Source organism: Macaca mulatta, chromosome 11 (genome assembly GCF_049350105.2).
Source record: "Macaca mulatta isolate MMU2019108-1 chromosome 11, T2T-MMU8v2.0, whole genome shotgun sequence".
Lineage (NCBI taxonomy): Eukaryota > Metazoa > Chordata > Mammalia > Primates > Cercopithecidae > Macaca > Macaca mulatta.
Window position 1 is genome coordinate 117,013,563 of NC_133416.1, and position 24,646 is coordinate 117,038,208.

General features: G+C 49.2%; 1 protein-coding gene, 1 long non-coding RNA gene and 1 pseudogene across 7 annotated transcripts in view; 1 reads left to right on the forward strand and 2 right to left on the reverse strand.

Moving 5' to 3' along the window:
• Window positions 1-5,102: 5,102 nt before the first annotated feature.
• GLTP (glycolipid transfer protein) overlaps window positions 5,103-24,646 on the reverse strand; it is a 29,700-nt gene continuing 10,156 nt past the window's right edge. For 2 of the 6 annotated variants that reach the window (XM_077952532.1, XM_077952533.1), the window contains exons 2-5: window positions 13,449-13,507; window positions 12,283-12,416; window positions 10,359-10,509; window positions 9,196-9,693 (exon numbers count right to left, since the gene is read on the reverse strand). In XM_077952532.1, the coding sequence (XP_077808658.1) occupies window positions 9,385-9,693; window positions 10,359-10,509; window positions 12,283-12,416; window positions 13,449-13,507 (653 nt within the window). In that variant the 3' untranslated portion in view covers window positions 9,196-9,384. Of the gene's footprint in view, window positions 7,190-9,195; window positions 9,694-10,358; window positions 10,510-12,282; window positions 12,417-13,448; window positions 13,508-24,646 lie in introns of those variants that run through there. The other 4 variants (XM_077952535.1, XM_077952536.1, XM_015152734.3 and 1 more) reach the window with 4 other exon arrangements.
• Window positions 13,347-17,659, forward strand: LOC144333039 (uncharacterized). The gene is made up of 2 exons (XR_013401368.1): window positions 13,347-13,440; window positions 16,850-17,659. It is a non-coding gene; the product is annotated as an uncharacterized LOC144333039 (long non-coding RNA).
• LOC144333037 (ribosomal biogenesis factor-like) lies at window positions 14,377-15,167 on the reverse strand (annotated as a pseudogene).

The following is a 24,646-nucleotide window of genomic DNA, read 5'->3' on the forward strand; positions in this document are numbered from 1 at the left end:
GCTGTCCAAGTCTACTTCCCTAATAGACAGCAGACCCAGGACTCCAGTATTCGATCTCATCAGCGTATGCCCCACATCACGTAAATATATCCTTGCAGTTTTATTGAACGCCTGAACACCTACGAAGGCAGCTTACTATGCTCCAAACATTGTTCTAATTACCTTACAAATGGTAACATTTAATTGAAGCCTCACAACGAGACCTGTGTGTTACAGATAAGGAAACTGAAATTCTGAAAGGTGAAGTTGTAACCGAGTTCAAACTCCTTCTGCTCCCTGCATGACAGCCACTCGGTCTAGAGGCCAGGAGTTGGAACAAGGAAAGCGACTTTATTTCGGAGAGCCAGCAAACCCAGATGGCCTAAATGTTCTAAAGAGCTCTCTTAGAATTATGTGGGCTTGGGCCGGACGCGGTGGCTCATACGTGCAACCAGCACTTTGGGAGGCTGAGGTGGGCGGATCACAAGGTCAAGAGATCGAGACCATCCTGGCCAACATAGTGAAACCTCGTCTCTACTAAAAATAAAAAAATTAGCTGGGCGTGGTGGTGCGTGTCTGTGGTACCAGTTACTCAGGAGGCTGAAGCAGGAGAATAGGGTGAACCTGGGAGGCAGAGGTTGCAGTGAGCCGAGACCACACCACTGCACTCCGGCCTGGGCAACAGAGCGAGACTCTATCTAAAAATATATATATATATATATATATATGGGCTTGGCCTTGTCTTATATGTTAAGTAAACGGGGAAAGAAAGAGGCCAACTGCAGACATCTGGGTGCCGGCAAGGGTTGAGGGGGAGGTTGTGAAACTTCTTTGTCCTTGGATAATGGTCTCTCATGTGACAATAGCCAGATCTCCTTGTTCCTATAAGTCTTTAACAAAGTATAGTTGTCTACATACTTCCTCTTAATCCTAAAGTTAGTTTTGAAAACTATGTGATTTCTATTTCTGCATTTTATCTCAGTGGCTCTAAAATTATCCTAGCTTTCAAACAGGAATGGGTAAAGGCCCCTTAAACAAAAATGGACCAGTCTGGACAACATAGTCAATATAAAAAAATTTTTTAAAGATTAGCTGGGGTTGGATGCAGTGGCTCACGCCTGTAATCCCAGCACTTTGGGAGGCCGAGGCAGGTGGATCACCTGAGGTCAGGAGTTCGAGACCAGCCTGACCAACATGGTGAAACCCCATCTTTACTAAAAACACAAAAAGTAGCTGGGTGTTGGCGGGCACCTGTAATCCCAGCTACTCAGGAGGTTGAGGCAGGAGAATTGCTTGAGCCCAGGAAGTGGAGGCTGCAGTGAGCCGATATCACACCACTGCACTCTAGCCTGGGCAACAGAGCAGAACTCCTTTTCAAAAAAAATTAGCCAGGCATGATGGTGCATGCCTATAGTACCAGCTACTCGGGAGGTTGAGGCAGAAGGATCTCTTGAGCCCAGGAGTTCAAAGCTGCAGTGAGCTATGATTGCACCACTGCATTCCAGCCTAGGTGACAAAGCAAGACCCTGTTTTTTTTGTTGTTTTTTTTTTTTTTTTTTTTGAGACGGAGTCTCGCTCTGTCGCCGGGGCTGGAGCGCAGTGGCCGGATCTCAGCTCACTGCAAGCTCCGCCTCCCGGGTTTACGCCATTCTCCTGCCTCAGCCTCCTGTGTAGCTGGGACTACAGGCGCCTGCCACCTCGCCCGGCTAGTTTTTTGTATTTTTTTAGTAGAGACGGGGTTTCACCGTGTTCGCCAGGATGGTCTCGATCTCCTGACCTCGTGATCCGCCCGTCTCGGCCTCCCAAAGTGCTGGGATTACAGGCTTGAGCCACCGCACCCGGCCAGACCCTGTTTTTAAAAAGACAAAAGTTCTTCTGCTGTTTAATTGTTACAAAGTGAATTTCAGTTCCTTGTCTAGAACAGTGATGTATTACAGTGGGTTTGACATGTTGCATTGTAATGGGCTCAGTGAGTTTTAGTTGAATGAATCAACAAGTGAATGTCAACCCTCATCAAACATTTGAGCTAATTTGGGTTTCTGTGCAGTCAGCCTGGGTCAGATAAGGCAGCGCCCCATCAGTGGGAACGCTTTGGCAGGAGGTGTGCTGAAAACGGCTGTCAGCTGGCACACAAGTGAACACAGCTGACGGGAGATTTGGAGTTGGACGTGAAACTCCTGTGGCCCCGTATCTGGCTGGGTCACCCTGGGCAAGTCTCTTTGCCACACCCTGGGGGGTTCAATTTCCTTCTCTGATAAATGGGGCTACTGAGGTCCACGTCTCAGGTGGTTGTGAAATGATTTGTGTAGAGCACTTTTGCAGGGCCTGTTATATAGTAATCAATGTGTGTTCTTTCCTCCCTGCCCCAGGTGGAACTCAGTCCCACTTTGACAAGGATGAAACGGGAAGGGCATAGATGCCCTGCTGGCTTTTGTCTCTGGGGTCGAAAACCCAAAATGCTCCCAGGATCCCCGCAGGTACTAGGAACGGGGGCTGGCCTGGGAAAATCCCTGCCTTCCATAAAAATTTGCCCTCCCAGTTTCACCATATTATGTCAGAGACATGAAGAAAAGATTTTTTTTTTTTTTGAAATGGAGTCTTGTGGCCGGGCGCGGTGGCTCAAGCCTGTAATCCCAGCACTTTGGGAGGCCGAGACGGGCGGATCTCGAGGTCAGGAGATCGAGACCATCCTGGCGAACACGGTGAAACCCCGTCTCTACTAAAAAAAATACAAAAAACTAGCCGGGCGAGGTGGCGGGCGCCTGTAGTCCCAGCTACACAGGAGGCTGAGGCAGGAGAATGGCGTAAACCCGGGAGGCAGAGCTTGCAGTGAGCTGAGATCCGGCCACTGCGCTCCAGCCCCGGAGACAGAGCGAGACTCCGTCTCAAAAAAAAAAAAAAAAAAAAAAAAAAAAAAAAAAAAAGAAATGGAGTCTTGCTCTGTTGCCCAGGCTGGAGTGCAGTAGCGTGATCTTGGCTCACTGCCAGCTCCACCTCCCAGGTTCACACCATTCTTCTGCCTCAGCCTCCCAAGTAACTAGGACTACAGGTGTCCACCACCACATCTGGCTAATTTTCATATTTTTAGTAGAGACGGGGTTTCACCATCTTGGCGAGGCTGGTCTTGAACTCCTGACCTCAGGTGATCCACCCGCCTTGGCCTCCCAAAGTACTGGGATTACAGGTGTGAGCCACCATGCCCAGCCTATTTTATTATATTTTTTAATAATCCTCAGATTAGGGATGCTACTGTTCATTCTAAGCTCTAATTGCTTTTTAGGTTTTTTTTCCCTTTGGATTTCCTAGAAATACAGAATTCTGTCTCTCCTTTTTAAAGTGATTTTTTTATTTTTATTTATTTATTTATTTTTTGAGACAGAGTCTAGTTCTGTCACCCAGGCTGGAGTGCATTGGTGCAGTCTCGGCTCACTGCAGCCTCCACCTCCTGTGTTCAAGCAATTCTCCTGCCTCAGCCTCCCAAGTAGCTGGCCACCATGTCCAGCGAATATTTTTAATTAAAAAGTTTTTGTTGTTGTTGTTTTTGGAAAGGGAATCTCACTCTGTCTCCCAGGCTGGAGTGCAGTGGCACAATCTTGGCTCACTGCAACCTCTGCCTCCCGAGTTCCAGCGATTCTCCGCCTCAGCAGGACAGTAGCTGGGATTACAGGTGCACACCACCACCCCAGCTAATATTTTTGTATTTTTAGTAGAGATGGGGTTTCACCATGTTAGCCAGGCTGGTCTCAAACTCCTGACCTCAAGTGATCCATCTGCCTTGGCCTCCCAAAGTGCGAGGATTACAGGCGTGAGCTGCTGTGTTCGGCCTTAAAATGATCTTTTCTTGGCCAGGGGCAGTGGCTCATGCCTGTAATCCCAGCATTTTCGGAGGCCAAAATAAAATAAATATTTCCCTCTACATTTAACCCTAGAATCAGAAAAAACAACAGCCCATGAAAAAGTGCAAACTGGTCCGGGATGGGGAGGCAATAGGGATGGGTGGAGACTAAGGCAAAGTGGAGAATTGATTCCCCCTTCCCTTGCCCTGCCCAGCCAAGGGGGCAGTCATCTCTCAGCTCCTGCCAGGCAGCCTGGTTTTTCAAAAGAAGCTAGAAATCCAAGGTTCTTTTCTTTTTTTAATTATAAGTTACATAGGTATACACGTGCCATGGTGGTTTGCTGCACCTATCAACCCGTCATCTAGGTTTTAAACCCTGCATGCATTAGGTACTTGTCCTAATGCTCTCCCTCCCCTTGCCCCCACCACCGACAAGCCCCAGTGTGTGATGTTCCCTTCCCTGTGTCCATGTGTTCTCATTGTTCAACTCCCACTTATGAGTAAGAACATGCGGTGTTTGGTTTCCTGTTCCTGTGTTAAGTTTGCTGAGAATGATGGCTTCCAGCTTCATCCATGTCCCTGCAAAGGACATGAACTCATTCTTTTTTTATGGCTACAGAAACTCAAGATTTTTTTTTTTCTTTGAGATAGAGTCTTGTTCTTGTCGGCCAGGTTGGATTGCCATGGTGCAATCTCGACTCACTGCAACCTCTGCCTCCCAGGTTCAAGTGATTCTCCTGCCTCAGCCTCCAAAGTAGCTGGGATTACAGGTGCCTGCCACCATGCCTGGCTAATTTTTGTATTTTTAGTAGAGACGGGGTTTTACCATGTTGGCCATGCTTGTCTCGAACTCCTGACCTCAAGTGATCCACCCGCCTCAGCCTCCCAAAGTGCTGGGATTACAGAAGTGAGCCACTGCACCCTGCCAAAACCCAAGAGTCTTATGTGAAATTCCCGTTTCTCCATGCAGCAACCAGTTCTGTTTTTTAAAACCATGGAGGCCAGGCCTGGTGCAGTGGCTCATGCCTGTAATCCCAACCCTTTGGGAGGCTGAGGCAAGAGGATTGCTTGAGGCCAGGAGACTGAGACCAGCCTGGCAACTTTGCATAGCAAGACCCCAATCTCTACAAAAACATTTAAAAATAATAAAATAAATAAATAAAAATTTAAAACCGTGGAGGCCAGAAAATAAGTTCTTGGTAGGATTTGTAAGGGTCCCCAGTTGTAATTTTCAATGCAGGAAAGAAAAAAAAAAAAAAAAATCAAGAACCAATACAGTGCACAGATGTGATTCCAAAATAGAGATTTATTTATTAAGGATTATTTAGTTTCTGCATAAAAATCACCAATTGTTCCTCATTGGGTTTTTTCTTTTAAAACACACGTCAATTGTTTTGGGGTTGCTTTGTTTGCCCCAGCACTTTAAAAAGTACAGTTGTTTGTAGCGCCAGGAAGAACAGTTCCGGTTAAGGCAGCGAGGCGTTTTCTTGAATCCTAGCGGCTGGAGGGTCCATCTCTCCCCGTCAAGAGAATACACACAGTAGGTAGTTTCTGAGGTTGAAAAATCTGTCCCTGAAGGAAGTAATTCTTCTGAAGAATGAAAACAGAGTCATCTATGGTCAATTGTTTGTGCCCTATAGCTTTGAAAGAAACGCCTCTTGGTCATCAAGGGCTTGCTGGTTAGTTTCAGCTGTAAAACAACAGCAACAACAACAACAAAAAACCAGAAAAAAGAAAACAAACAAAAAAACCTGTCTAGCGAGACAGAAAGAGCAGGATTTACAACAGTGCTGTGAGGCTGGGCTATGCAAACCACATGAGAATACACACCAGTTTGCTTTTAAAAAAAAAAAAAATCCCACATAGGGGCCCTGCATAATTTCAAATCAAACTCTTACTATAGTCCTTAAAATAACCAAAATAGCAATACAGCGAGAGCTTCATAAGGTCACGTGCTTTTTTTTTTTTGAGACTGAGTTTCGCTCTCGTTGCCCAGGCTGGTATGCAGTGGTGCGATCTCAGCTACTGTAACCTCCACCTCCCGGGTTCTAGCGATTCTCCTGCCTCCGCCTCCCAAGAAGATGGGATTACAGGCGTGTGCTACCATGCCTGGGTATTTTTAGTAGAGACAGGATTTCACCATGTTGGTCAGGCTGGTCTCAAACTCTGACCTCAAGTGATCCACCCACCTCTTTTTTTTTTTTTTTTTTTTTTTGAGACGGAGTCTCGCGCTGTCACCCAGGCTGGAGTGCAGTGGCCGGATCTCAGCTCACTGCAAGCTCCGCCTCCCGGGTTCACGCCATTCTCCTGCCTCAGCCTCCCGAGTAGCTGGGACTACAGGCGCCCGCCACCGCGCCCGGCTAGTTTTTTGTATTTTTTAGTAGAGACGGGGTTTCACCGTGTTAGCCAGGATGGTCTCGATCTCCTGACCTCGTGATCCACCCGTCTCGGCCTCCCAAAGTGCTGGGATTACAGGCTTGAGCCACCGCGCCCGGCCTCTTTTTTTTTTTGAGACAGAGTTTTGCTCTTGTTGCCCAGGCTGGAGTGCAGTGGTGCGATCTCAGCTCACTGCAACCTCCACCTCCTGGGTTCAAGTGGTTCTCCTGCCTCAGCCTCCAGAGTAGCTGGAACTACAGGCGTGCGCCACCACGCCTAATTTTTTATATTTTTAGTAGAGATGGGGTTCCACCATGTTGGCCAGGCTGGTCTCAAACTCCCGACCTCAGGTGATCCACCCACCTCGGCCTCCCGCAAAGTGCTGGGATTACAGGAGTGAGCCACGGTGCCCGGCCATCATGTGCTTATTTTTAAAGTGAGGTGGATGACACCATTCCCCCAGAGCCGTGTTCCTCGTTGGCGACAAAACAAAACCAAAAAACCCTAGGACTTGACTTATTAAAAGTGTTAATCAATTTTTACCACGCTGAAATGAAGCTATAAAGTCAGTCTGTGCTGTTGTGAATTCCAAGGAGATTTGGAAGTAAGATCATTATTTATTGGTCCTTTAGAATAGACCAAAAAAAAAAAATGACTTAAAAAACGAGGGCTGTCCCCTGCAGACTCTGGCAGGACCCTGGGCCGCTCTGGGGGACGCAGGCCAGGGGCAGCTCACAGACTTGATTCACAGTGATTCTGGTTTGCCTGTTTCTCCGTGTGGCCACGAGTCAGGGGCGTGTCCAGCGGTGGGCACGCCTACACCTTGTAGTTAAGCTCGGCATTCATCTGGGTGTACATCTCATAGATGACATCGATGGTGGCCGTGTAGTTGACTAGGAAGAGGCGGATCTTCTCCAGGCACTCCTCCTCTGTCACATTCTGCCCCTTGGAGAGTGCTTTCAGGAAGTCGGATTTATAGGGGGCTGCGTACAGTGCTGCCTTGAGACGGGCAAGAAGGGAGGTAGGCACAGCGTTAGCAGGGGCCGAGGAGCCAGGCCAGCAGGCCAGGGTTCTGGGAGGGGTCTTCCCTGGGTCTGTGCTGGACAGGGGGTCTGTGCTATTTGAGGTGTTGGAAGGGAAAGGAAAAGGGAGGTGTATTTTGAGCGACAGCAGGAAGGACATCAGCTTTGGGGACAGACAAGCCTAGGTGCAAATGCCAGTCTGGGCCACCAACTAGCTGTGAACCTTGAGCAAGTCACTTAGCCTCTCTGAGCTTCAGTTTCCTCATCTGCAAAATGGGGATAATGGCTCCCACCTAATTGGGTTGCTTTTATAAGGATTAGGGGGCTTGTACAAAGTGCTCAGCACAGCACCAGGCATACAGTAGGCACTCAGCACAACACCTGGCACACAGTAGGTGTTCAGCATGGGTAAGTCTCTTCCTTCTGGGTTCCTTGCTCTGGAAAAAGGGAACTGCTTCTTCGGAAAACTCACTTTCTGAGTTGGGGAGACGACTGCTAATCATACTGTGGTCTCTCTTTTGTCCTTAGGGGGCCGATACTTCGCTAAATTTCAGGGCTGCTCTCATACTTGAAAAGTACAGAGAATTTGAAATTCACAGAATTTCAGAGCCAGAAGAAAAAAGGTACAACTAGATAAAAAGCTTAGGCTAGCCAGGTGCGGTGGCTCATGCCTGTAATCCCAGCACTTTGGGAGGCCAAGGTGGGCAGATCACAAGGTCAGGAGTTCGAGACCAGCCTGGCCAATATGATAAAACCCCGTCTCTACTAAAAATACAAAAAATTAGCCAGGTGTAGTGGTGGGCATCTGTAGTCCCAGCTACTCGGGAGGCTGAGGCAGGAAAATTGCTTGAACCTGGGAGGCGGAGGTTGCAGTGAGCTGAGATCACGCCACTGCACTTCAGCCTGGGTGACAGAGCGAGACTCCGTCTTAAAAAAAAAAAAGAAAAAACAAGTTTAGGCCAGGAGTTTGATAGGATGAGGAAAGTATAAATACTATTTTTTAAATCTTTTTAGACATAGTCTTGCTCTGTCACCCAGGCTGGAGTGCAGTGGCACGATCTTGGTTCACTGCAACCTCTGCTTACTGGGTTCAAGCTATTCTCCTACCTCAACCTCCCAAGTAGCTGGGACTACAGGTGCCTGCCACCATGCCCAGCTAATTTTTTTTTTTTTTTTAGATGGAGTCTCACTCTGTCACCCAGGCTGGAGTGCAGTGGCATGATCTCGGCTCACTGCAAGCTCTGCCTCCTGGGTTCACGCCATTCTCCTGCCTCAGACACCCAAGTAGCTGGGACTACAGGCGCCCACCACCACACCCAGCTAATTTTTTGTATTTGTGGTAGAGACGGGGTTTCACCATGTTAGCCAGGATGGTCTTGATCTCCTGACCTTGTGATCCGCCCGCCTCAGCCTCCCAAAGTGCTGGGATTACAGCCTTGAGCCACCGCGCCCGGCCAATTTTTTGTATTTTTAGTAGAGACGGGGTTTTACTATGTTGGCCAGGCTGATCTCCAACCTGACCTCAGGTGATCCACCTGCCTCGGCCTTCCAAAGTGCTGGGATTACAGGCATGAGCCACCGCACCTGGCCAAATATTATTCTTTCATAATAAAAGTAGTAATAGCTGGGGTGGTGGCTCACGCCTATAATCCCAGCACTTTGGGAGGCCAAGGTGGGAGGATTGCTTTGAGCTCAGGAGTTCAAAACCAGTCTGGGCAACATGGTGAAACCTTGTCTCTACAAAAAAATACAAAAATTAGCTAGGTGTTGGTAGCTCGCACCTGTAGTCCCAGCTACTTGCGACACAGGCTGGAGAATCGCTTGAGCCTGGGAAGTGGAGGTTGCAGTAAGCTAAGACTGTACCACTGCACTCCAGCCTGGGCGACAGTGACAGAGGGAGACCCTGTCTCAAAAAAAAAAAAAAAGCAATAGCTTTGATGTACTGAGTGTAAACCATGTGAACCATGTGTCAAGCACTTTATACTGATTAATTTCATTTATTTAATGCCTATTTTATACCTATTTGAAAAATGAGGATATTGAGGCTCAGGAAGGTAGGATCACAGCCCCCCATTTTTGTGTTGTGTGACCTTGTCTCAGTGTCACTGTCCTCATCTGGGAAATGGGGGTAAGAACAGTGCCACCTTGTGGTGCATTTGTGAAGATTACAATTCATGGGCAGCTCCCCTGGGCCAGGTACACAGGACACACTGTTACTATTGAGGTGCTGGTTTGAGGATTTGTAGGGGCAATGCACTGTGGAGATCTCAAGGGGCCGATGGGAATAGGCTCTGTCTCCAGCTCTTCCGGGGTGGATGGCCCAGGGGCTGCCATGCATCTCACTCTGTGACCAGCTCTTCCTCTTTGGAACCATACTGGTTTCTGCTCCAGCCTGCTTGCAGACTGTACCCCACAGGAACACTGAACAGGGTCCATCAGCCCCTCGTTCTCATGGCCACCAGGGTGGGCAGGCAGAGGGAGCTGCAGCAGAAAGGGTGGCCAGAACAGGCCGGGCAGGAACATGTGGGTGAGATGAGGGCGGCAAGCAGCAGGTGAAGGGCATGGTGCAGGGCAGCCAGAGGGCCTTCAGACATCTCCTGAGCAGGGCTTCCAGCCTGGTGATCAACTGTAGGGCCCTCACCTAACCAGGCAGGGGCTGAAGCCTCACTTCCAGGAGCCCTGGCCAATGTCACCCCAACACAAGCCACCAAGAACGCAGAGGGCCGGTGTCCTTTCAGCAGATGCTCCCAGGAGGAGGCCCTTCTTTCCCCGCATGCCCCATGTGGGGATCCAGGCTGAATTTGAGGGGCCATCAGGCTGGGCCACCTTTGACCTGGGGTTCTCCAGGGCTTTCCCTGTGGTTTCTCTTTTCACCCCACCATCAGGCCTTGCAGGCCAAGGCCCCTAGAGAGAAACACCGTGGAGTATCTACAGTGACACCCGCTGTGGCTTGAATGGGGCTGGCCAGGGCACGGGACGGGGACCTCTCCGTACACTAGCCTCATCCAAATAGATGGGGGAGCCCTTCCTGAGCCCGAGAGGGTAAACACAGCCTCACAGGCCAGGAGGCCTCGGCCAAGCAGGGGCAGAGTGGGGAGCAGAATCTGCAAGCTGGTGGTCCTTTGGGGCCTGTGAGGGCGGCTCACCTGGAAGATCTTCTGCACGATCCAGCCGTGGTACTTCTTGAGGGCCATCTCGTAGGCCTTGGTGGCGTTGACGCGGATGAGGTTGGGGTGGTTCTCGTCCCGCTCCCCGTCGCAGATGCTCTGGAGGAAGACCTGGATGAAGCGGAGGCCTCTGCGGCCCAGGGAGGAGAAGGTTCATTAGGACCGTACACACCCCTGTCGTGAAAGACCCTGATGGACTCTGAATTTGCCACCTACTGTGAGCCAGGAACATGTACACCCCAGAGGGCGTGGTTATTCCCTAATCATCTTTCCCTGCTGCTTACAATAACGTGACCACTCGGCTCCATTCATTATCTCCCAAGCACCTTCTCTCCTCCAGGCCTGGTGCTGGCCCATGACAACAGTGACACTGGCTGTAAGATCCACGAGGGGTGGGTCTGGGCCTGCCTTGTCCATTTCTGTGTCCACATGACCCCCACAGGCTGGAACATGGTAGGCAACCATCAGGCTTGAGGAATGAAGCCACAGTGCTGGCCCTTAAAGGGTTTGCAGACCACAGACTGTGGATATACCGGGCACACTGGCGAGACTGGCCCCATGTGCACCAGGTTCCCTGCCTCCGCTCCCCAGCCCTCAGCATCTTTCTAAGTCTGCTACATTGCTTCTCTGCCTGAGACCTCCCAGAGCATCCTCCAATGGCCACTTGAGCCTTTCCTGAAGGGGTAGGGTGATGTTTCGAGAGCCAGGAGAAGCAGATGGGGTATAGCAAGGAGTCCACATGGAAAAGCTCACCAGGGCCCTCCCCTTAGCACACATCATCTCACCTCTTGCTTCCCTGGGGCCTGTGAGGCTGAGCTTGGCACAATCAGCCCATTTCACAGAGGAAAGCACTGAGGCTTCCCTAGAAAGGCTCAGTCACAGGCCAGGATGTGAACCCTGCCTGCCTCACTGCGCACCCCCCACCTGGCAGGCTCTTTCCTTCACTGCCCCTCACTGTCCCACTGGGGTCCCCAGGTGAGCTGCTCTGCTCCCTCCCTGCAGTGGGGTGGGGATCAAGTCAGGGTGGGGTGCTCTAAGGGGCAGAAGCACTGGGTTTGAGGGCTGAAGAGTCTATAGCTGGTTGAGAACAGCATGGGTTCAAACCAGCCCATAGGATGTATTTGTGCAAATTAGAACTCCTCCTCACAGCCGGGCACGGTACCTCACACCTGCCTCACATGGATCACTTGAGGCCAGGAGTTCAAGACCAGCCTGGCCAACATGGCGGGCCTGTCTCTACTAAAAATACAAAACTTAGCCAGGCATGGTGGTACACACCTGTAATCCCAGCTACTCAAGAGGCTGAGGCAGGAGAATTGCTTGAACCCAGGAGGCAGAGGCTGCAGTGAGCCGAGAGTGCGCCACTGCACTCCAGCCTGGGCAACAGAACGGGATTCTGTCTGAAAATAAAAAATAAAAATAAAAGAATTCCTTCTCCTCAAGATGGTGTACTTCTACCAAGAAACTGTCATAACATACAAATCCACTTTGTACGTGTGACCAGCCCTAAACAGGACACCTCTGTGCAGTAGGCAACCTGCATAACTGTGCTGGATGACATGGGCACGTGATTTGGCCTCCAGAAGTGCCAGCCGCCTCCTCTGTGAGGTGCGAATAGCTACCACACCTAACTCACAGAATATGAAACCCAATCAGCATATAAAAAGCTTAGCACGATGCCCTGATCAGGGTGTGCTCCTATACTCTGATGGGACTGGAACCAGGAAGCATCACTGTCAGGCAAGCCCTGGCCCTTGGGAGGCCTTTTCCCAGTCATTAACTAGCATCACACTGGAAGGGCTCGGAAGTGACCTTCCCAGCCTGGGGTGACACTGCGGAACAGTGACAGGTTTGCTTTCCCTCTGCAGCACAGCACCCAGGCCCTGCCACCTGAGCCCGTCACCTTTTCAGCCACATCAGCGCCAGTGTGGCCCCTACTTTGGGCCACTCTGCTCCATACATTTCTTTCTCCACCTCCAGGATGTTCTGCAGGGTCCGGAACTTGGCTGGGTTGGTGTCATACACGGCTTTGATTTTCTGAAATGGAGCACACAGGATTTTCCCTTAGGTAAACTGCCCCCCATAGACATCTGGCCCGCACGCTGGGTGAAGAGCACCCTACCAGCATCTCCCGCTCCTTCCTGCCCTCCAGGAACAGCAGGGATAAGACCTGTAACAGTAACTATGACTGTTCACATGAGCAAGGATTTGCAAAATGCTTTACAGGCACTGCCTTATATGATCCTGGTGGCAACCCTGAAGTTGCTGTCATTATCCCATTTTACAGGCAGAGACACTGAGGCTCACAAAAGGGCATGGACTTGTCCAAGGTCACACAGTTGGTACAAAGTTCATGTTCTCCAGCCACTACTGACACTGGCTCAGACACCAAGTATCTGAAGTTTTGCTTTGGTGGACAAGTGGAAATAGGTTCCGAGGATTCCAAGAAGTCCAGGAATGAAGGCCTCTGAGATGGAGCCAGGTAGGCCTGGGTCTGAATCCCAGCTCTGCCACTTACTTGCTTGTGACCTTAAGTGAGTCCTTCTCTTAAGGTCTCACTCTGAGTCTCAGCTTCTTCATCTGTAAAAAGGGGATAACACAGGACCAGCCTCAAAGGGCTGCTGGGATGAAGAAATGAGATCATACAGTGTGTCCCAAGCCCTTGGCTGGGCCCTACATGGATTCTCACGGGCAGTCTATGGCAGGGGAGACGGCATCAGGAACTACCAGGATTGGAGAAGGGGAGGGCCAGACCAGTGCTGACTGCGGACTTTGGGACTTACTTACTTGGTGGGGATAGATGAAAGAACCAGCAGGTTCCTTCTCAGGGTCAACCCTTTAATTAGACTTTGGTCCCAGTCAGGCTAGACTGGTGACCAGATGGCAAGACTGTGGAGGAGGGCAGAGAACATTGAGCCCTGATTGGGCAAGTTTGGGGCCCATCTTCTACGCCTCCATCTCCTTCCTCGGGCTGGGAAGCTTGCAGCTGGGACCATGGTGCTGGCAACCCAGGTAGGCTTAGATTCCTGATGCAAGTCCTGGGCTATGGCTGCCTGACCAGGTACGTACCGTGATGTTGCCGCTTATGTCTGCCTTGATGGGAGTAAACACTGGGGACCCAAGGCAATCTGGGGACAAAATGAGAAGAGAGATTGAGATTACCAGCAAGTGATTTTTCAGGGCCACTGCAGGCCGTGGGGACATGGTGGGTGGGTTATGTGGTGGGTCCCGGGGAGAGCTGAGTTGTTCTGGATGTTACTAAGGCAGCATGGGCTTGGGTGCAGCTCCCAGCTCCATTCTCTGAGCTTCCTGTTGGCAAATGAGGCTACAGCACCAATCACAGAGGCATGATGAGGACAGCTTGAAATAAACAATCCAATCCTAAGACACACATTTGATTCATCTCGAGAATCAGAATGCTATTTGTTTGTTTTTTGGGGTTTATCTTGAGACAGAGTCTTGCTCTGTCACTCAGGCTGGAGCGCAGTGGTGTGATCATAGCTCACCACAGCCTTGACCTCTTGGGTTCAAGCCATCCTCCCAACCTCAGCCTCTGGAGTAGCTGGGACTACAGGCATGCACCACCATATCCGGCTAATTAAAAAAAAATTTTGGCCTGGTGCAGTGGCTCACGCCTGTAATCCCAGCACTTTAGGAGGCTAAGGCAGGTGGATCACTTGAAGTCAGGAGTTCAAGACCATCCTGGTCAACATGGTGAAACCTTGTTTTTACCAATATACAAAAATTAGCTGGGTATGGTGGCTCGCGCCTGTAATCCCAGCTACTCAGGAGGCTGAGGCAGGAAAATTGCTTGAACCCGGGAGGTGGAGGTTGCAGTGAGGTGAGATCACACCACTATACTCCAGCCCGGGTGACGGAGTGAGACTCTGTCTCAAAAAAAAAAAAAAAAATTTTTTTTTTGCACAGATCTTGGTGATCAGGATCTTGTGTAGACCTAAGCTAATGTGTCTGTTTTAACAAAAAAGATTTTTTTTAAAAAAGTGCTTAACTTTTAAAATAGAAAAAAGCTCATAGAATAAGGATATAAAGAATTTTTTTCTAGAGCTATATAATGTGTTTGTTTTTAATTGTATAAAACATTTAATTTATTGGTCTTTGGGGGGAATTTGATGCATCACCACTATATTAGAACTGAGCCATTAATTCTGTAGCTTCATCAATATTAACTACTTTATTTTTATGATGCTACTGAGGAATCAGTTCTTTCTACAGAGGTTCAAGAGAAAGTCCTTCTAAGAAGTGTGCAAATCTCGTATATTTATTAGATTGGTGCAAAAGTAATTGCAGTTTTTGAATATAAAAGCTTTATCTACTCTGTTGACTTTTTCATCATTCATAACGCTTATTATTATTTTTTTTTCCCGAGACAGAGTTCCACTCCTGTTGCCCAAGCTGGAGTGCAATAGCACGATCTCAGCTGACCCCACAACCTCCACTTCCTGTGTTCAAGCAATTCTCCTACCTCAGCCTCCCGAGTAGCTGGGATTACAGGCACACGCTACCGCGCCTCGCTAATTTTGTATTTTAGTAGAGGCGGGTTTCACTATGTTGGTCAGCCTGGTCTCGAACTCCCACCCTCAGGTGATCCACCCGCCTCTGCCTCCCAAAGTTCTGGGATTACAGGCATGAGCCACTGTGCCCGGCCTCGTTTATCTTCTTAAGATTAGTGGTAACCGGTTTTGCTTTGTTGGTAGCCTTAAAGTGTTTTCAGCTGGCTATGTTAAATACACTCCCGGACTTCTGCCCTCTTAATCTGTTCTCGGCCATTGTCTTCAATAGTAGCGTGCACCTATGTGTGTTTTTAAAGACAGGGTCCTTTGGCAACTGAAGCAAGATAAATAAAAATAAATAAATGCATAAAATAAAGATAGGGTCTTGTTCTGGCACTCAAGCTGGAGTACAATGGCGAGATCACAGCTCACTGCAGGCTTCAACTCCTGGACTCAAGCAATCCTCCTGCCTCAGCCTCCCAAAGTGCTGCGATTAGAGGGACACACCATCACACCCAGTAGAATGTTCTTAAATGGAGGCGTTTTCCTTTCTTGGTGGGTCATAATATATGGGAGCATCGTATAATAGGTAACACGTTGGAGTTGATAAAATGTAGACCTGGAAACTGCCTGGCAGTGCCTGGAACTGCTGGGATCTGCTGAAATGTGAGCAACCTGCTGCCTGCCTCTCCTCCGCTCCCTCTTTTGTCACCCCCATGGCAGGCTGTCACAGGACATCTCACTCCTTACATGCAGGAAGTATGCAGGTTCTTTACTGAGTAGGCTCGATGTGGACTTTACCTTCGAGACTGAAGACAGACTACCGGGCTTCCGTGACACCTTTTCATCGTCCTTGTTGCAGTCCAGAAAAGTGAGCTCACTAAGCCTACTACAGAGCCCAGGGAACAAAGACCCCAGAGCAGGCTAGAGGCAGGTGCCGACCCCACGGGAGTGAAAGGCCAATACCCAGGAGGCCAGACAGGGACCTCAGTGTGTGCGCCAAGTGACCACATGAGGGCAGAGGGCTAGGGGAGGAACTTCCTTAAGCCAAATTCCACCCAGGGTGACCCTGCACACCTGGCCAGCCATCTGGAACATTCTAATTGCAGCTATGAAAAGAGGTACATGAGAGAAACAGCATTAGACACTTAAGGAAACAGCCCAGAGTCCAGTGGAAAGAAGGTGGGCTAGGGATTCAGATAGATGGGGTGAGAATCCTGCACGACCACTCCCAAGCTGAGTAAGTCTCCTCGCCTCTGTGTGCCTCAGTTTCCTCTTGTGTCAAATGGGGCAATAAAAGTACTTATTTCATATACTTCTTTAAGAAATTAAAAATAAGGCACCGAGGCCAGGCGGTAGCTCACACCTGTAATCCCAGCACTTTGGGAGGCCAAGGCGGGCGGATCACAAGGTCAGGAGTTTGAGACCAGCCTGGCCAACATGGTGAAACCTCACCTCTACTAAAAATACAAAAATTAGCCAGGCGTGGTAGCAGGCGCCTGTAGTCCCAGATACCCAGGAGGCTGAGAGAGGAAAATCGCCTGAACCTAGGAGGCGGAGGTTGCAGTGAGCCGAGATTGTGCCACTGTATTCCAGCCTAGCAACAGAGCAAGACTCCATCTCAAAAATAAAATAAAATAAGGCACCAAATACATGTAGCAGAGTGCCCGGTGAGTGCTGAACACTCAGTACCTGGACTTCAATCATATCATTACTAGGGTCAGGTGCTGTGACCCAGCAAATGACATCATTGTGGAAGCCACAGGATCCCCCAGAACCTCCACCGAGTGGGACTCATCCTTGACCTGTGCCCCTGCTGCTTTCTCTGTGCTCCCCTGTGAGGCCCCACTAGAGCCGGGGCTGCCACCTTGCCCTGCTGCAAGCTCCGGGCATGCTGTCCTCACGCTGGGCCATGAGCAGTCTCCTCTTGGCAACTGAGCCTCTTTCCAATGTCTACAGAGGCAAATCTCCCAACAAGGGGCCATGCTGGAGCCTTCCCTATGGTGGTCACGTCAGAGGCTGCTCAGAGGTGCTGCGCCAGGGATGCAGGCAACGAATCCAGGGTGCTCTGGTCTCCCAGACAGGCCTGCCAGGCATCAATGGGGTGACAACTCCATGCCACCCTTTAACCTCACCTGACGGATCACTGACCTTCGCTGCATGTGGAGGCCAACCTGGGGAGGTCATGCCACTTGTTAGCCCTGGAAGGTGTTCTCTTCCAGCACCACTACCGCTGCCTCTCTGGAAGGACCATGCATTCTCAACTTACATAATAACACCGGAGCCAAGATCCTCTTTCCTCCGCCAGTGACTACAGCGCCGCCAGAGGGTGCCAATTCCGACCCTCACAGGGGGCCAGGCAGGTGCCATGGATGGGCTACATGGGGACTGGCAAAACCCATCCAGACATAAGGCTGTTCCTCAGCTCCAGCTGACGGCTTTACATCCTCATCTTCCCAAAATGTATAATGAGCCGGACATGGTGGCATGCACCTGTAGTCCCAGCTACTTGGGAGGCTGAGGTGGAGGATCGCTCAAGCCCAGGATTTAAAGTTGCACTGAGCTATGATTGTGTCACTGCACTCCAGCCTGCGCAACAGAGTGAGACTCCATCTCTTTAAGAAAATTAAAATGTGGGCCAGGCGCAGTGGCTCGCCCCTATAATCCCAGCACTTTGGAAGGTCGAGGCGGGTGGATCACCTGAGGTCAGGAGTTCAAGACCAGCCTGACCAACATGGTGAAACCCCGTCTCTAATAAAAATACAAAAATTAGCCAGGCATGGTGGCGCGCACCTGTAATCCCAGCTACTTGGGACGCTGGGGCAGAAGAATCACTTGAACCCAGGAGGCAGAGGTTGCAGTGAGCTGAGATTGTGCCACTGCACTCCAGCCTGGGCAACAAGAGTGAAATTCCATCTCAAAAAAATAAATAAATGAAAAATAAAAATGCATAATGTACAAAGGCTTACATTAGACTGATGGACGGATGGACAGAGATATGGATAGATAGGCACAGTAAAATATTAATGGTAACATCTAGGTGATAGATGTACGAGTACTATTTACTGTAAAATTCTTTCAACTTTGCCACGTTTGGATTTTCTCATAGAAAATGCTGAAAAAGGCCGGGCGCGGTGGCTCAAGCCTGTAATCCCAGCACTTTGGGAGGCCGAGACGGGCGGATCACGAGGTCAGGAGATCGAGACCATCCTGGCTAACACGGTGAAACCCCGTCTCTACTAAAAAATACAAAAAACTAGCCGGCCGAGGTGGCGGACGCCTGTAGTCCCAGCTACTCGGGAGGCGGAGGCAGGAGAATGGTGTGAACCCGGGAGGCGGAGCTTGCAGTGAGCTGAGATCCGGCCACTGCACTCCAGCCTGGGTGACAGCGCGAGACTCCGTCTCAAAAAAAAAAAAAAATGCTGAAAAAACTAGTGTCAGGGTTTTTTTCTGCTCATAAAATCCTATTTGTTTTTCTACTTTTTTTTTCCAAGTCTGTTTCACCGTTACAGTGATGATAGTCACGTGTGTTACACCTTTGTTTTTTAAACCAACAGTCTTGCCACCAGACTTGAGCTCTGAAGAGGGCAGGGACCAGGTTCCCTGCTACGCCCCCAGCACCCAGCAGGTGCCTGACCCCAGTCGGTACTTGTATGACATCTGTGGAATGAATGAGTGAATGAATGGACTGTGGGAAATGTAGAATCTGTCAGTGTATTTCCCTGCCAGGCTCTCCATCTCTGCACCCTCCTATGGTTCAGACTGACCCAACACACTGGTTTTAAGTACCTATCCAACCCAGATGGCAGAGGATATGTGAAGGGACTTGGGCCTCAGTTCCCCTGCTTATAAAATGGAAATCCTTCTAAGATGTTCCTCTGCAGGGCTGCCGTGAGAAAGAGGTGTCACACGTGCAAAGTGAGGGCTCAAAGCACTGACCATGATTGTTTTTACTGCCATTGGCTGGTTTTCAACCAAAGCCTTCCAGTGAAGAAGAGATGATGGCAGGGCTTGATGACAGATCACCATCGACCATGGGTGGCTTATTAGCTTTTCTCAATGACTCAGGTCATTCAACATGCATTTCAGAGACGCAGAAAAATGTTATGCAGCATCCTTTTGCAGTTCTGAGGGGCCCTGCCCTGGTGGCAGGGAGAAAGGCTTTTTGTTTTGTGTTCTCCTGACCATGCGCTACAAGGGTCACGAGGCCGCCATGGTCAGCAGGAGCTGGGCCCCAACAGCAGCTGTTATTGTGTGTGGGGCCACCGCACAGGGCCAGAGCTCCTGCTCAACAGTAAGGGAGGAATGTGATGCCCCAAATGCACTTCTGGGGCTGGGAGCCTAGCAGAAGAGAGGGGAGGCGAGGCAGGGGCTGGGAACGCCACCCCAGACTCCACTTCCACGCTCTACCCACAGGGAGTCACTGGCAGGAAAGGGAGCTCTGCATGCATCTCTGCGTTATGTAAACATGCGCGCTGAAGTGGGTCTGGAAGTATCTGGAGGTGGGCTGCCTGCGATTAGCAGGGGCATCAACCTGGGCAGTGGCACTGAAGCAGTGGCATCCACAGTCCTAGGTTTGAATCTCAGCTCTGGTGTGAGTTTGGCCAAGTGACTTAACCACTCCAGGTTCTGGCCCTTCGGTTTCTACAGCCCAGAGGTGCTGTGCAAACAGGAAGTGCTCTGTATATAGTTGGGCTGAAGCCTGTTTCAACATCACCTACTCAAGGCTCTAGGCTTCTGTTTGCCTTTGGTGCAGTCCAAGGACATCAAGTCACAGAAAAGCCAAATGACTTGCCCAGGTTACACTCCAGGGAGTGCCAAGACACAATTCCAGAGCCAAAGCTGCTTCCACTACACCCTTAACCTTTCTGTCTAGAATGTTACCATTCTTCGAACTCAAAGAATGTTTCTTTGAAGTCCTGTGAACTCAGAGAAAATAGGAAACCAGAAGACGATTTTAATTCCCAAGCATGTGGTCGCTTTTCTAATAGTTTATTTTACTTATTTATTTATTTTGAGACAGAGTCTCACTCTGTCGCCCAGGCTGGAGTGCAGTGGCACAATCTAGGCTCACTGCAACCTCCGCCTCCCGGGTTCAAGTGATTATCCTGCCTCAGCTCCCTAGAAGCTGGGATTACAGGCGTGCGCCACCACACCCAGCCTCTAATAGTTTAAATTCAAGCCTGCGCCTGCTCTGAATAGAGCATGACATGTTTCTACCAGGCTCTCGAGCCTTCTGTTTCCTACAGAATGCAGCCCTAACCCCAAATTACCCTTCTTGTTTGACCAGTTTTGCAGTTACCCCAAACTTGTTTTTTTTTATTGTTGTCAGCAAACAGGCTCTTTGAAATGCCACCCAGAACCTGTCTACCTGGAGGGAGGGAGGGGACTTGGAGGGTTTTCTAGTTCATGACCTCCAGGGAGAAAGGAAGCTGTCTTTTTAAACATTTTTTACTTATTCTTCTTCTTATTTTTTTTAAATAGAGACAGGGTCAGGCCGAGCATGGTGGCTTACGTCTGTAATCCCAACACTCTGGGAGGCCGAGGCAGGCAGATCACCTGAGGTTCGGAGTTCAAGACCAGCCTGACCAACATGGTGAAACCCCATCTGTACTAAAAATATAAAAATTAGCTGGGCGTAGTGGTGCAAATCTGTAATCCCAGCTACTTGGGAGGCTGAAGCAAGAGAATCACTTGCACCTGGGAGGTGGAGGTTGCAGTGAGTTGAGATCACGCGTGAGACTGTCTGAAAAAAAAAAAATAGAGACGGGGTCTTACTATTTTGCCCAAGCCAGTCTCAAGCTCCTGGGCTCAAGCGATCTGTCTGCCTTGGCCCCCTCAAAGTGCTGGGATTACAGACGTGAGCTGCCATGCCTGGCCTGAAGCTGTCTTTAAAAAAAGAAAAATCAGATATGGTCCCACCATCTTCTTTCACAGACCCAACTAGAATGAGCAGATTCCAAATACAGTAAAGCCTTGGTTATCTGGAACAGCTGGCAAATGGCCCCTTCTGTTTAATGGAGAAGGCTTTTTCCAATGCACGCTGCTCAACTCACAAGGCACAAGGAAAGAAACCAATAAACCTAATTATAAAAAACAGAAACCTCCTATATGGGGGAGAGGAGAAATTCCACCACCAACTAAAGCCAAAAAACTTGGGGGCAGACAGTAAAGAGTCTGTGTAACAAGCGTAACAGAAAAAAGGCTGATATCCCTAATATGTAAAGAGCTCTTACAAATCAGTAAGAAAAAAAAACAGCCCTATAGAACAGTGGGCAATTCACAATAGAAATGAAAAAATGCTTAATCTCAATAATAAAACAAATGAAAACAGTGAAATATTTTCCATCTACCATTTTTTTTAAGAGTCTTGCTATATTGCCCAGGCTGGAGTGCGGTGGCTATTCACAGGTGCCATCCCTCTACTGATCAGCATGGGAATTTTGACCTGCTGTTTCCAACCTGGGCCAGTTCACACCTCTTTAAGCAACCTGGTGGTCCCCTTTGCCAGGAGGTCACCATATTGATGCCAAACTTAGTGCAGACACCCAATCAGTGTAGCACACTACAGCCAAGAACTCCTGGGCTCAAGTGATCTTCCTGCCTCAGCTTCCTGAGTACCTCGGACTACAGCTGTGCACTCCTGTGCCTGGCTCTCAAATACAAATACACCATCGGTATTGTAGCTCAGCCATCCTGGATGGAGCTCATCAAAATGTAACACAAATGTCACTGCTTTCATAGTGGAAGCCATTTGTAGCTTTCTAAACAGGGCCATCATCAAAAATATGAGTTATGATAAAGATGTGGCCCAGAAATGTCACTGGTCCCCTCAAACCATCACTAAATGACTCTAGATGGTGTGCCTTCAGGCTTTTAGGACAACTGGACAGCTTTGTATATCCTTTTTTTTTTTTTGAGACAGGGTATCACTGTGTTGCCCAGGCTGGAATGCAGTGGCACAATCATGGCTCATTGTAGCCTGGAACTCCTGGGCTCAAGCAATCCTCCCACCTCAGCCTCCAGAGTAGTTGGGACTACAGGTGTGCACCACCATGCTGGGCTAATTTTTTTTTTTTTTTTTTTTTTTACTTTTTGTAGAGACTGGGACTCACTACACCATTGCCCAGGCTGGTCTTGAACTCCTGGGCTCAAGCAATCCTCCAGTCTCAGCCTCCCAAAGTGCTAGGATTACAGGCATGAGCTACTGTACCTGGCCAACTTTGTGTATTTTTTTTAAACTCCTGTTGGTGGTTGACAGCTACTTCTTCCTGCAGTGCTTCAATTATTTATTTTTTATTTTTTTTGAGACAGAGTCTCACTCTGTAGCCCAAGCTAGAGTACAGTGGAGCAATCTCAGCTCACTGCAACCTCCGCCTCCCGAGCTCAAGCAATTCTCCTGCCTCAGCCTCCCAAGTAGCTGGGACTACAGGCGCACACCACCATGTCAGGCTAAATTTTTGTATTTTAGTAGAGACAGGATTTCACCATGTTGCCCAGGGTGGTCTCAAATTCCTGAGCTCAAACGATCCACCCACCTCAGCTTCCCAAAGTGTTGGGATTACAGGCGTGAGTCACCGTGCCCAGCCAAAGTCTTTTAGATACTTAAAAACCAAATAGCCAACAGAATCAGAATCTCCTGCAAAGAGGAGGCAGGCACCAAGGAGGGGTTTCATGCATGGCCTTTGGGACAACTCTGACTAGACAAGGGGCTATCTGGGGCCTCCTGCCTGGGTCTCTGCCACAGTTCAGACGGGTGACATTGCCCAGAAAGCAGAATTCCCTATAAGCCAGCAGTGACCATATGCTACACAGCAGAATCACACTAATTTCTTTTTTTTTTTTTTTTTTGAGATGGGGTCTCATTGTGTCACCCAGGCTGCAGTATAGTGGCACAATCACAGCTCACTGCAGCTTTTTTCTTTTTCTTTTTGAGACGGAGTCTCGCTCTGTCACCCAGGCTAGAGTGCAGCGACGTGATCTTGGCTCACTGCAAGCTCTGCCTCCTGGGTTCACATCATTCTCCTGCCTCAGACTCCCGAGTAGTTGGGACTACAGGTGCCCGCTACCACGCCCGGCTAATTTTTTGTATTTTTAGTAGAAATGGGGTTTCACCATGTTAGCAAGGATGGTCTCGATCTCCTGACCTCATGATCTGCCCACCTCGGGCTCCCGAAGTGCTGGGATTACAGGCGTGAGCCACCACGCCCGGCCTCACTGCAGTTTTGACCTCCCAGGCTCAAGTGATCCTCCAGCCTCAGCCTCTGGAGTAGCTGAGACTACAGACACATGTCACCACGCCCAGCTAATTTTTTGTTTTTAATTTTTTGTAGAGATGGGGTCTCACTTTGTTGCCCAGGCTGGTTTTGAACTCCTGGCCACAAGTGATCCTCCCACCTTGGCCTCCCAAAGCACTGGGATTACAGGCAGAAGCCACTGCGCCCAACCTCATTTCCTCTTTTTCTGGCCTCAAGAGAGTTGGACAGTACTGGCCATTATGCTCTTAGCAAGACCACAGCATGTATCTGGAAATTTCCATGCAAGCTGCCTCTCCATGCCTGCCTCTTCAAACAGCCATCTCTTTCGACACGGGATGTTCCTGATGTTGAGTAACGAGGTGACCAAATTGCCCTGCCCTGGCCCACCCTCTCATTTCATCTCAGGAACAATGTTCAGGAACAAAAAAGCACTCTTTAATATGCACAGCTTGCTTCACTTTCAGCCTGTGTGATTCAGGACAGAACACACCTAACCCAATTCATAAACAGTTATTTCCAGAAAGGAAGAACAGGATGCCCATGTCGTGATGCTACAAGCCTGGTGTGGGGAGGTTCTATTGTAAATTCAATGTTTTTTTTCATAGCTGAATAATAAAGTTCAGTTGTTAAACATATAAGGCAGATTAACTTTATAGGTCCTGGGTTACAAGGATCATAATGGAAGACACTCAAATTACAGCTGATGGAGATGAATCATTTATTTATCTGGGGGTGCGGGTTGTCATGGCTCAGTTTACAATAAGGCCTATTTTTAAGGATACGAGCCTTGAGATTACCTACATTCCTAAAACGGGTTCCTACTCTGAGTCTACTATCTAAAGAGGAAAGAATGTTTACAAAACAATTCAAAATACTGCTTTAAAAACTTCATCCCCGGGCCAGGCGCAGTGGCTTATGCCTGTAATCCCAGCACTTTGGGAGGCCAAGGCTGGTGGATCACTTGAGGCCAGGAGTTCAAAACCAGCCTGGCTAACATAGTGTAAACCCATCTCTACTAAAAATACAAAAATGAGTCGGGCATGATGGTGCGCGTCTGTAATCCAAGCTTCTCAGGAGGCTGAGGCAGGAGAATCACTTGAATCCAGGAGGTGGAGATTGCAGAGAGCCGAGATTGATTGCACCACTGCACTCCAGCCTGGGCGACAGAGCGAGACTACCTCAAAAAAAAAAAAAAAAAAAAAAAAAAGACAGAAAGACAAACTTACCCTCATGACATGCCAACTATTTGTCCCATAATTGCCCCCGTTCAGGAAAAAACAGTGTTGAACTAACAATGATGCAGTTGGGAAAATGCTTTTTTTTTTTTTTTTTTTTTTGGAGACAGAGTCTTGTTCTGTTGCCAGGCTACAATGCAGTGGTGAGATCTCGGCTCACTGCAACCTCCACCTCCCGGGTTCAAGCGATTCCTCAGCCTCAGCCTCCTGAGTAGCTGAGACTACAGACACGCACTACCACGCCCAGATAATTTTTTTTTTTT